The sequence below is a fragment of the Euprymna scolopes genome, chromosome 23, assembly GCF_053919585.1.
Source record: "Euprymna scolopes isolate OS-2025 chromosome 23, ASM5391958v1, whole genome shotgun sequence".
NCBI classification, from domain to species: domain Eukaryota; kingdom Metazoa; phylum Mollusca; class Cephalopoda; order Sepiida; family Sepiolidae; genus Euprymna; species Euprymna scolopes.
In genome coordinates this window covers 13,844,465-13,858,414 of record NC_136504.1, presented here as the reverse complement: position 1 = coordinate 13,858,414, position 13,950 = coordinate 13,844,465, and the positions used below count along the sequence as shown (strand labels likewise).

The 13,950-nt window shown below is 36.1% G+C and overlaps 1 protein-coding gene across 1 annotated transcript in view; it reads right to left on the bottom strand.

Annotated features, from left to right (window-relative positions):
* The window catches only part of LOC145245770 (cilia- and flagella-associated protein 58-like), a 69,026-nt gene that overhangs the window by 10,957 nt on the left and 44,119 nt on the right, over positions 1–13,950 (bottom strand). The window contains exons 13-14 of the mRNA XM_080107378.1: positions 8,640–8,863; positions 2,694–2,805 (exon numbers count right to left, since the gene is read on the bottom strand). Coding sequence (XP_079963504.1) covers positions 2,694–2,805; positions 8,640–8,863 — 336 coding nt within the window. The remainder of the gene's footprint in view (positions 1–2,693; positions 2,806–8,639; positions 8,864–13,950) is intronic.

Here is a 13,950-nt window from a genome sequence, read left to right as displayed (position 1 = left end):
TCTTGTTAGCTCCTTAAATGAAATGGCTTAAAGCTTTGTCTGGGGCGATTTCTATATAAAAAAAAGAAGCGCCATAGACACTTATGAGGTTTTAGCAATAACTTTACTGTAACCTCATTTATTCAATTACAAATTTATTTTCATATTGTTTTGAAGACATGGTGACCATTACAAACGGCGGGGGGGGGGTGAGCATTTGAGAAGACGTTTTCCAAACGTGCATGGAAATGTGGTAAAAATGGATGTACATGAAGGATTTTTCTTTGACACTTTGTGACATTATACAAACAGGCCGTGTATATTGTGTATGTTACCTGCATCGAAACAAAGAATTGGATTGTGGTTATTTGGTACTACATAAATAAATTTTACTAATACGGAGTTGTTTCTTAAAGGAACTTTACCATTATTATAATGCTCATCTTCACACCGCACTACTGATCCTGAGGAGAATCTGGTTGAGAAATTTTGTGCCGTCCTGTATATTCTTCTGACCTAGTTCCCTTAGATTATAACTTATTTTAAATGTTAAAAAACCATTCAGCTTTATGTCAACATCACAAGAGGAGATTAAACATGGGTTAGATACGTATTTCACATTCAAACCTAAAGAATTTTGAAAACGAGGTATTTATAAGCTCGTTAGCAGAAGGGATCAAATTATAGAGAGAGTAAAAGCCGTTATTCCTATGAATAAAAAGTTTCAAAAACAATTTTTTATTTTCAAGATTAAATATTAAATCGTCAAGACCATTCACATCAACCTGATAAATTTGAATAATCTTGAATTTCTCTTGAGAGGACCGTTCCCACGAGACTAAAGTTTATCATGAAATATGCCTGTCATCAGTGCATATTTATGTGTCATAGAAGGATGGGAAAATCCATAAGACACGATGAGGGGGGGGGGGAAGGGGTACGTTTAAAGGGGAAACAATCATGTATTGTTTGGAATTGAAATAAATTGTTTTATTTGAATTATTCGAACTACTGTTCTCATCTTAAATGCTATTCTCACAACGTTTCAGCCGATGTAACCTCCGACTTTCTTCAAATGCATTTTCTTGAATTTGAGAATCTTTCTGTAACAGAGCGCATATGAGCGCATGGGAAATATCAGCAGCAGCTGTAAAATGCAAATGAAAAAGTCTTGTAGGGATGTTAGCAGCAGTAGCCGAAAAAAAGCACATATGCAAATTAGGAAGTGTAAGTGAAAACAAAAAGAAAAAAGGATACCACGTGTCTGGGAGAAGAAAAAGTGCAGTTTCAAAAGATGGATGTTTAAAGTTTAAGACGAGAAATGGCTGTCTACGGCTGGCATGTAGTGGAGCAGCAAGGAAAACGCACCAGGTGAGATGGACATGTGGTAACAAGAGACAGGGAGAAAAAAAAAACAGTAATAAATGACTTGTGTTAAAAAATAAAGAAAAACCAGGTCAAATTTATTTATTTTGTTTGTTCCCTTCCAATTGTGCCAGACAGCATGGGGATCCGAGAGATGTTTGAATTGTAACAAACACAGTCCGAGCATAACGGCCACGTTGCATTTCTGTCGGACTTGAGAATCTGTATGAAAATTTGAATGGAACTTTTTATTTAATCCACAGTGGTAACTTGCTTTAGTACCGTCAGCCATGACTGGGTAAAGGTCTTAAGTAATTTATAATTGTATTCTTTGCACTATCCACACTAAGGAATTTTTTTTTTACAAGGAAATCACCACTTATCAAGGCCTGGAGGCCACTCGGGGATAAGGGTTACTGCGTGTACCGTAATCAATAGGATAATATTGTAGTAATCGCTAGTAATGGAGATCTGATAAAGTGTCTTACTTAAGGGGGCCGTTTATCAGGAATTTGTTTATGTTGGACTTGAAGGCATCCAAGTTGTAGTCAGGTGGGAAACAGGCAAACGGGAGAGAGTTCCACAGGCGTGCACTTCTAAGAAATAAGCTTTGTTCATGGAATTTACATTTTGATTTAAGCACAGATAAAGAGTGGGGGAAATTATTGACAGTGGTTTCAGCTAGACAGGTGTTTTTGGTGAAAGATTGGCAAGGGAGAACCAGAGATTGGAGCTCAGACGAGCACTTCCCATGGAAATAACGATAAAACAAAGACAGGCTCGTAAAGTCCCTTATGTGGGAGAGAGGTTGCAGGGAAGAGAAAAGGGCATCCCCCACTAGGCTACGAAGTCTATTTTGTACTCTCAAAGGCAGGATAGGCTATTTTTAGCAGCTCCTGCCCAGATATGGCAGCAGTACTCCATCCTTGGACGTACTTGGCTTTTATATAGATAGAGAATTGCATCAGCAGTGAGATATCTACTGGAGCAGTAGAATGATCCCACCATGTTTCCCCGCGACCTTGGTAACAGATTTAATGTAAGTGTTTCATTTCGGATCAGGAGTAAAGGTCAATCCCAGAAGCTTGTCAAAACATGGAGCCTCCGCAAGACTATTGAACATTCAACCTCCAGAACACGGTCACTAATTATTATGCTATCATTTTATCCGTTACACAATAAATTGATTATGATTCCTGACACATTACTTTTAAGACAAGTTGTGTATAATGACAGGAAACAAAACTTTATCAAGAAAAAAATGTTTTCATAATAATAATAATACAAAGATGGAGAATCTATTTCAAGACAAGTATGAAAATGGGTCAGAAAGCATCAACAATTTCTACCTTCAATTTTCTCCAACGATGAATGTTTAAAGGGTTTTCAAGTTCTTTTTCCAGAGCTTTACAGCGAGTTCGTTCCATCAACAGCTTTTTCTGTGCCTCAGAGACTTCTTGGCTGAAACGGAATATTAGTCACATTCAAATAATTTCAACGACAACAAAAATATTTTTTTCATTTACTTTTTATAAGGTTCAAATTCTTCTAAAAAAAAAAACGTTGTTATTTCTCAAACTTTCAACAATAAAATTGATACTAGCATTCAGTGTTCGATTTCTATCGCTTCCATAGAAGTACTTCAACATATTGGACACTTTCACATGATCCGTTTTGAAAGGAAATAATGCAAAAAAAAAAAATAGAATCAAGCCAATAAGTTATATTGCCGCAGATCGTTAAAAAGCAAATTGTTCGAATTAGTTACCGTCTTTCTTTCTTTCTCAAGTTCGTTTCGATACACTCGCTTCGTCACTTCCTATGGCAAGTAGGTTTTCACAGGAACGTGTTAACTCAAAGTATATTCAACCAATGAAAATCACTTCAGATTCTAAAAGTAACAAGTCCATGTCAAAATAACAAGAATTTAGAAACTCCTATTATTAGTTTTATTTATTGTCAACAATATCTGTTTAGATTTATTACAATGCCAGTCGTTTCTAATAAAATGTCAAACATTAGTCTATAAAATGACCCCCATTTTTACCCTGAAAATTCAGACATTATAGGGAAACAACCGACCACTTCCTATGCAAATCTTTTCAACTGAAAACCAACATATTAGCATTTTCCAAACATTACAAAAAACATATTAAATATATTCCCAGTTTCTTACCATTCCCCAAACATCTTTGCTAAAGTAGGTAGCATTCCCTCCCTATAAATTATGTACTCCCACACCATCAGTCTACACTGTAGAGTTGTTTACATGAGGGAAAATTTCCTCGAGCACCAATACATTCAATTATTTTACCATTCCAATTCATTAAATCTGCTCACTTGATTATTAGACGCTCTGTGTAACTGTATTTTGTTTAAACGAACACATAAGTCACATATAACCTAATACTGCATATAACCTAAGGCAAGGAAACTTCGCAGGTAAGTCTTTTCCGCTTATGCTGTTGTAGCGGTACGCCAGAGACATTAAAATAAATAAATAACATTTCAGTTATGTGCATATTGCCATATACAACCAAGCAAATTCTGTAGAAATAAAAAGTAAAACTGTCTTTTTGTGCGGACGTATGACAGAGCATAACATGTGACAGGATGTCCACTTTCCGTCAAATCAACGCTCAAAGAAAAACACATTTCTTAGTTCTTTCTGGGGCCACCCAAAAACGTATAAAAGATCAAGCCTCGTTTTACCTCGTTTCTCCATGCTGGCTGGTAGAAAACCAGCTGGGGGCTTTGACCCCAGGCTAACCAACTTACCACAAACATGCACGTTCCATCGAAAAGGGAAAATATGTTTTTGCCGCTCAACATTACTCATCTTTCGAGCCGATCAGAATAACTACTTGAACAATATGCACATGGATAAAAAAGTGATGTTTTCTTCAGTAAATTTCTATATTAAATGTTGAAACTGGTTTTCATATTGTTAATTACTGTCACCTTTTATTTTATTTATTTTTTTTTTTTTTGTTAAGGGAAATATTTATCTATGCTCAGGCATAGGTGAATATCGACCAAACCTCCTTAACACTGTTTTACAAATAATTTAATTCAAATGCTATATTGTTCTTAAATTACACAAACAGCTCATATTTTCTTAGTTTGGCATATACTTCATGTCATAATTCTTGCGATTTAGGCATGATACCTCTATGTATCATGCACGGTCTGATTTCAACATTTGTTTATACACACACATTCTCATATACTAAATTTTTTCCTCTCCTTCAACCGGGGCTGATAAAAGGGAGTGCACATTAGTTTCTTTCTCATTTTCGGCTAAGAGACCACACAGTGAGCTAACTCATTAACAATATTGCTGTTACCACGACTCCAAACTTTTCTCTTGCCCTACAACCTTCACCCCAAGCCCAGAGTATCTGGTGTCAGCAGATATCCTAACTGTAATCTCTGAACGTATATACCATTCACTGGACAAAGCGGGGGAGGGCAGAGCGGTAGCTCTAGATATATCTAAGGCTTTTGACAGGGTATGGCATGAGGGTCTCCTCAGGAAAATTAGATCATACGGTATCACTGGTAGAATACTTAACATAATTAAATCCTTCTTAGATAAGAGAAAAATCCAGGTTGTCCTCGACGGTCGTACAGCTAAACAATATGATATAAATGCGGGAGTGCCCCAGGGGTCTATCCTTGGACCTCTACTGTTTCTGATATTCATGAATGACCTCCCCGACAAAATTGCCTCTGAGATGGGTATATATGCTGATGACACCACACTCTATAACAGGCACGACAGGAAAACAAATGAACACATATCTAAAGTAATGGCAGAAACACTAGAAGATAACCTCCAATTTGTAGTGGAATGAGGACATAAATGGATGGTCACGTTCAATGGAACAATTACATTGAAAGCATTACCAGGGCCGCTGCAAAGAAGGTAGGCTCTCTCTACCATGCTAGAAAACTACTGACATCTGAAAGTATCCTGTACCTCTATAAGGCCACCATTCGCCCATGTATGGAGTATTGCTGTCATATTTAGGCTGGTGCATCTGCTACTAGTCTCTCGCTCCTAGACAAGTTTCAAAAGAGAGTCGCCAATCTGATAGGCCCTGAACTGGCATCTGAGCTTCAGCCGCTGTCCCACCAACGAAATGTTGCATCCCTCTGCTTGTTCTACAAGTATTTTAACGGTGAATGCTCTGACGAACTGCAGACACTTGTGCCCCCACGACGTAGACACCCTCGACAAACCCGACAGGCAGCTAAATCCCACCCTCACACAGTAGAGATCTCTAGATGTAAAAGATCTTTCTATTCCAGTAGTTTCTTCCCCAGAACCGCTAGACTTTGGAATTCAATTCCAGGTCCTTGCTTCCCCAGCTGTACTGACGTGCAGAAGTTCAAGTGTAACATGAACCGATATCTTGCTGCCGAAATCCCTACATAGTACTCCAGTAGTTGTTACCCCTGATAGTAGCTCCCTACACCAAAGTGGCAATGTGCCTTGTTTGGAGTGAAAACGTAATTAAAAAGAATTTTTTTTTAAATAATAAAGTACTCAATCCGACATGACTTCACACACACACACACACACACACACACACACACACACACACACACACACACACACACACACACACAAACACACTTAATGTAACACACACATACATGCTTACATACACACATAGACAAGATCTGACTTCTACACCTGTGTACATAAAGTCATATTCTCATATAATTTTTCTTTTCCTTATAAACAGGACATTCATCATGTATGAACTCTTCTCTCTTCCCAACAACAACAACAAAAAACAATCCTCCTCTTTTATTCTCTTTTACTTACAGGTTAATGTATGTACCCAGAGGACGATCCTTGGACTTTTATTATTCCTGATTTTCATAAACAACCTCACTAATGCAATTGGATCTAAGATGGGCATATATTTGCCGATGACAACATGCTTTGTTCTTGACATGTGAGCAAAACAAACACGAACATATCCAAGGCAATGACTGATTCCTTAGAAAACGAGGCATTTATTAACCTTTTATTTTCGTCTTTAAAAACAAATGAATTCATTTACTTACTCTCTGCCTTTAAATTCACTCCCATTTACGCTGAAGATGGCCCAATAAAGTTGCTTTAAACGTTAGAATAATACGTTGTCTTTCTATAGAATATTTTTGATGAACTGCATACTATTTAAAGTTCTCCATCCCTGATAACCTCAAAAGAGATTTTGTACAGAGGAAGGGGGGGGGCACAAAACAGCGAAAAGGATAACTTGATGAAACTTATACAAATATTTTTCAGGGTGCATTGGCCATCAACTATAAATATCCGAGCAAGGAACGTCTATGTGGACGTCTTTCCACATATCTCAATCTCGTTAAGATTTAGAAGGCTTCAGCTTGTCAGTCACTCCTGGAAAAGTAAGTCGGAACTTATTAGTGAAGGCTTTCTATCGAATCAATTATGCAGCAAAAGATCAGTAGAAATACCTTGTTGCACCTACATTGATTAACTTATAGAACACTTATGGAAGGCCCTGCGAACAGCAATGTCTGACAGAGATGGTTGGAGAGAACGAGTCAGGATAATACAAGAAAATTTTTTAACCCTTCAGGGTTCATTCATAATAAAATCAAATCGGTAAATCTAGTTTGAAAGTTAGTTTCAATAAAGTTGTGCAATCTTTTCCGTGGTTTTTCTAATTGACTTAAACAATGTCAGTTTTAAACATGTCAGTCTCTATGGTACGTCTTCTCTATGGTAGGCCTTTTCTATGGTACGCTTCTTCCAACTCAACCTCTATCCATTCTCTTCGCAGCTTCTTTTATGCACCTGGTATAGTCTCATTTACATAGAAATGGCGAGAGTCTGCATTACACATGTGTCATTGTAAAGCACAAACACAACTGTGAGTCGCCATTTTTTTCTTGTCAAGTGACTGAATACTACAAAGCCCACACATACACACACTAATCAGGTAAGTTACGATTTTCCCTACAGCAACATATATTCCTTGTTGGGGTGAGGTATGGTCCTGTGCAGTTCTAAGAGGTCCAGCTTTGCCTTTTCACATTTCTAGAATGGGTTACTTTATTACTAATCGCTTGAGGTGCCCATAACAAGCAATGTTGACAAAGCTGCCTTGTAGAATGGTGGGGCTGACCAAGCATTTTTTGCAGGCCAGAGTGCTCTTTTTCTCGGGTTTCAAATCCCACTTTCTAGTTCTCATGTCATATCTTCCTGTCGTGGGAAAGAAATAAATAACTTCTCAGTAAAAACTTCATTAAAAATATTTCATTACAGAATTAAATTACACCATTTTAGTTGATTCGTAAACAAATCAGCCATTTTATTCTTTTGTTAATAGTTGAAAAAAGAAAGAATTAATTAATTCGTATTAGTTCTTCTGCACAAAATACTTTTTCAACATTAACTTAACAAAATGTAATATAGCTTAATTACTAAAACTATCAGTTTCATTCTGAAATTACCGTTTGCATTTTTATTTTCCATTGGGATTTCACAGTAATATGGTGGGGTCTGCATTCACGCCAAACATCAATAATCAGCAAAGAAAATGTTTTACTTTATTTTACTTACAACTTGGAAACTGATATTATAGAAAGTAAACAAATTTGAATATAAATTGGTTTTACAGGTTAGAGCAAAAGTTTATTCGTTTTCTCAATTTTCTCGGGCTATACCAGAATATCAATAATATGTAGGACAGTTGTCTGTATGTATACGTCTATCTTTGTATGTACGTCCGTCTAAAAGTCAAAAACGAAAAAACAAATACCACCAAAGTTGGTATTTTTCATGACTGGCTAAATAATCTCAAAAATTAAAAATAAAATATATACTCATTCTTTGAACGTAAACTGGCGCAGATCTCGTAGGAGAGGATGGTATAGGTGTTGGCTTTCCCGCCAAAATCATGTACTAAATAAAGGGAAGTGACTCTGATATTTTTAATCGAGAAATTAATTCCCTTAAGGCAACTAATTCCTTGCTGAATCTATACACAAAAACGAGTTGTGTGTGTGTGTGTGTGTGTGTGTGTGTGTGTGTGTGTGTGTGTGTGTGTGTGTGTGTGTGTCCAGAGATACGAATGGGCTTGGCAGGCAAGTGGAAGGTGAGAAGAGGGAAGGGAAAAAGAGAAAGATAGAGAAGTGACAGAAGTTTTAATGGAAATATGTTATACTTTTGCTCCGGGCAATGCCAGGTGACCTTGCTGGTACATGATAAATAAAAGTGTTTTTTTTTTTGTATTTTTTTTTCTACTTACCGAAGATCATTGACATTACCAACAGATTTTGACAAGATCATTTTCTCTTTCTGTATCTTCCTTATTTCCAACTTGAGGATGCGGATATCCTCCAGACGCTGGTTGTACTGCGTTTCGCCATTTTCCAACGTTGACTGCTGGATTTTGATCTTCTCGAATAATAATCTCAATTCATCATTCCGACGAACAAGTTGGGTACCAAGAATATCACGTTCACTAATCACCTGATTTTGAAATGAAAGCAAACATTAAAATATTTCACAATTTTGCATACGCACATACAGCTGAGTTGGTTTAGAGTTAGTGTGGTAATGGAATGACATGCTAAGCAAGAAAAAAACTACACAGAAATAATTAACACAAAAATACTTAAAATTACTTCTTCAATAGTTCGATCGTTTGCATAAGGGTGTGTTTATCTCACTCCCATCGCGAAAAATGTGACACAAGAGTCGGACAGTGCGATTGGAAAGTCAGTGCCCCAGAGGCGCCAAACTTTCATGTGAAACACTCGTCTAGCTGAAAACACTATCAATAATTTCCTAACTCTTTATCTGTGCCTAAACCTATTCGTAGATTCCATGAACAAAGTTTCTTTCTTAGAACTGCACACCTGTGGAACTCTCTTCCTTTTGCCTGCTTTCCAGCTGATTATAATATGGTCGTCTTCAAGTCCAATGTAAACAAGTTCTTGATGAGCCATTCCCCTTAACTAATCCAATTTACCAAATTTCTACTACTAACAATTACTACATTGTCCCATTGACCACTGTACGCTTATTAACCCTTATCCTCGAGTGGCCTCCGGGTCTTGATAAGTGGTGACTCCTTTGTAAAAAAAAAAAATTCTAACCCTGCAAAAAAATGCGTGTGCAGTCCTATCGGCATTCTCAGGCAGAGGCGCCTCAGGCGATTAGCAATAACCTAACCCCTTCTCAAAGAAAGGAAAGTCTGGGAAGGTGGACCTCCTAGAACTGCACAGAGCCAGTGTTACACTGCATTCAACCGGTAACAGATCATTACAGGAATGGTCTCATCTCATCTTAATTTTGGAGCTGAGGGAAAAATCACCCCACCTCCGTTCAATGAGCCTTTTTATTGAATTTAATTAAGATTATTAGTCAATACATGTGCACGAATATTGAACAATTTTCAGTGAAGACAGTTTTACAGCAAGTAATATTAACTATTATGAACCCGACTCGTTTTATTACAAGTTACAACGTTTCAAATAAAGCCAATTTTTATGCACTCATTGTTTGGACTCTTATTCATCCCAAATTAGTTATATTGCCGCTTAGACATAAGGGGCTACGATGTGAGGGTCAGGGTTACAGTAAGATATCTATTTGCATTACATTTAAATTACTGCATATTAGTTTTTTTGTTGTTGTTTTTTTTTTGCATTTTCACTCCAAATACGGCACAATGCCACTTTGATGTAGGGGGTTACTAACAGGGACACAGGCTACAGGGGTACTAGGTGGGGAGTTAGCCAGCAAGATGTCGGTTCACACAACACTTGAACTTCTGCATGTCAGTACAGTTGGGGAAGCAGGAACCTGGCAGGGAGTTCCAAAGTCTAGCAGTTCTGGGGAAGAAACTACTGGAGTAGAAGGCTCTCTTACATCTAGGGATCTCTACAGTGATGGGGTGGGATTGTACTGCTTGTCGGGTTTGTCGGGGGTATTTACGTAGAGGAGGTACAAGTGCTTGCAGCTCGTCCGAACATACACCGTTAAAGTACTTGTAGAACAGGCAGAGGGATGCTGCACTGCGTCGATGGGACAGAGGCTGACCTATTAGGTTGGCGACTCTCTTTTGAACCTTGTCTAGGAGTGAGAGACTAGTAGCAGGTGCACCGGCCCAAATATGACAGTAATACTCCATACATGGGTGAATGGTGGCCTTATAGAGGTACCGGATACTTTCAGGGGTCAGTAGCTTTCTAGCACAGTAAAGAGAACCTACCTTTTTCGCAGCAGTCCTGGCAATGCTCTCAATGTAATTGTTCCAACTCATGTTTCCTGTGAACGTTAGGCCGAGGAGTTTAAAAGATGTGTTTTCAGATAAAGAGTCTTTGGCCATTGCTATTGGTGGTAGAGAATGTTTCTTGGAGTTATTGAAGGAAACAAGTTTAGTCTTGGCAGCATTGAATGTGACCATCCACTTTTGTTCCCATTCTACTACAGATTGGAGGTCATCCTCTAGTGTTTCTGCCATTTCTTTAGATATGTGTTCATTCGTTTTCCTGTCGTGTCTGTTATAGAGTGTGGTGTCATCAGCATATATACCCATCTCACAAACAATTTTGTCAGGGAGGTCAGTTATGAATATTAGGAAGAATAGAAGTCCAAGGATAGACCAAGTATAGTTAGGGAAGCAAAGAACCTGGGAAGGAATTCTAAAATCTAACAGTTGTAGGAAAACAATATTAGAGTAGAAATCTTTCCGGCATTTAACGAACTCTACAGTGAAGGAGTGGGATTTTGCTGCTTGTGTGTACGTCCAGGGGATACAAGTGCTACAAGTTCGTCAGAGCTCATTTCATTAAAGTACTTGTTAAACAGACACAGGGATGCAACATTTCAGCGATCAGACAAAGGTTGAAGGTTGGTTGACAGTGCGGGACCTATTAGATTGGAAACTCTTTTTCAGACATGGTCTGAGAAAGAGAGGCTAGTAGTAGATGCACCAGCACAGAAGTGGCAAAAATATTCCGTGTATGTGGCTTTGTAGAGATATCAGGTGTGAGTAAGTTTTCTAGCACGATAGAGAGAGCCCACCTTCTTTGCAGCAGCATTGGCAATGTCTTCAGTGTATTGTTCAAGCTCTATCAACCAATTTAATTTGCAAACGTATTTGTACATAAATTACAACAACAACAACAACAACAACAATAATAATAATAATAATATCAATAATAATAATAATAATATCAATAATAATAATAATAATCCGTTTGATTGTTGTCAGTTAAGGAAGTTTCTGGCAAACGATGTTAACTATTATGAATCCGACTCGTTTACAAACTACAACATTTCAAATCAATACAATCTTTATATAATTCTTTTCTACCAATTATATTTGTATATAAATTACAATAGTCTATTTGAATGTCGTTGAAATCTTGCTTCACTTTGTATGAGACGAACAATAGAAATTCTATTGACTATAAGTGATTTGTAAGATTAACAAGATAACAGTGTTGGGACGATTAGTTGGAATCGAGAATCGGAAAAATTGGAAATTTTTTGAGTATTAGAATCGGTATCAGAATCAGAAAAAAATAATGCCTATTTTCCGATGCCAAAAACGATTCTTCTAATTCTGCTTTAGTTTTGTTACAAAACGTATTTTTCCGTTGCTGTTACTAATAAAAAGACAAATATGATTTGTTTTTAAATTACCAACGTAGATCACACCACACCAGTGTATTACTGTATTTTTACGTTTGCGTAAATATATGCACATATTACATGGCTCTTACGATATTCCGAAAATTAAAAAAAAAAAAAAAAAAGAAAAAACACAGGAACTCCACAGCTAAATATTTAGATTAAAAAAAGAATCGGAATCAGTAAATGTATCGGAATCAGGAAAAAATATTAAAATCGTCCCATCACTACAAGATAATCATTGCAGAATTGGATTCAACTTTTTATCAAAGAATTCAGAATGGATTGCAAAAAAAAAAAAAAAAAAAAAGTGTGAATAGAAAAACTAAACACATTGATAGAGAAATTTTTGTGAATGTAAAATTAATGCTAAACACTTGCTTGACTTTATATGCCTCTAAAATAGATGAGATATGGATATTTATGCAGAATAGGAACCGTATCATCGTCGGCAGATTACGTAAACCGCCAGAAGGTGCCGAAATGCTCAGCCAATGAAATCGCAGCAGCCGTAGGTGTGTCAGAAATTTCGTGAAAAATATTGAATAATTCCACCTCTGTCTTTCCAAACATATAACTCCTCGAAAATGTAATTCAAGCCCTTATTTTTTTTTCAATTAAAGGAGCAAGGACCAAGGTTTTATTAAAAAAAAACAAGCAACGTGTTTAAAAAAAAAAAAAAGGTTTTAAACTTCGGACTTTACCGGTAAATTTCTAAAAAAACACTACTTTTTTTGTTTTAAATTTGAATATATTATTAATTGATCTTTTATCTTCAATCTGTGATATATAAAACTTTGGTGATTAAATTAATTATTTACTTTTTAATAGACATTTGAAAATGGGGGGGGGGCGTGAATTAAAAAATAAAAACTTTTGTCTAAAATATTATATTCGGTTTATTGGAAAGAGCATAAAATTTCACACTGACTCTGAAAATATCGTAAAAATAGAATCAATAGAAAAATTTTGATGGATTTTTAAAGTTTAAAAATTGAAAAATACTGAACTCGTAAAATCAATTAATTCCATTACTATTTTTTAAAAGATTTAAAAAAATAATATTTCTATTACTTTTTATACAACTTTAATAGTTTATTTTGGAAGTATAATCCATTACAGAAAATAAACAACCCACTTTTAAAAGAGAAATTACGAGTTTTTTTTTTAATATGTTATTCGCAGTTTCGTGTTACTGTTAGGGGTGTCAAAAATTCCTACAAAAATTCTGATACACCTACAGCCGACAATTGGCAAACGGTATTTTTTTGTTTATTACTTTCTACGTTATTTTTGTTTATTATTTTTTTACGTTATTTTTTGTTTATTATTTTTTACATTATTTTTGTTTATTATTTTTTTACATTATTCTTTTGTTTAATGGATTTTTGACGTTATTTTTTGTTTATTATTTGTTAACGTTATCTTTTGTTTATCAAATAGTTAAATAAAAGTACAGAATAGTTAAAAAGCTCCCCATGCTTAGAATGGTTTTCTAAATAATAACGTTATTATTTCAGCACAGTCTGTAAACTGCATAAGCAATTTTGTTTGATTGAAATAACCATTTGATGACAGTTTTCGATTCGAATTGTTTTTCTTTTTTAAAATTTTCAACTCTTTGCTTAGCGTTTTAAACATTTGCCATCTGTTTCGCTAAAATAAAAAAAAAACAAAACAGAGTTTTCCTTCGGCACCTTCCGACGATAACATGATCTCTATTTTGCACAAACACCTAGAAATTTTCCTATTTATTTGCCTCCCCACGAGAGCAGAGTTAGACACGGCCGGATTTTAATGTGGGGAAAATTCAGCTCTCCGAAAAGAAGGACACTGGATAGGAACAAAAATAAAAATTGCCTCAGTTTAGAAGGATTTCTTCTCCATTAATCGAGGATTGAAAAGGTAAAGTG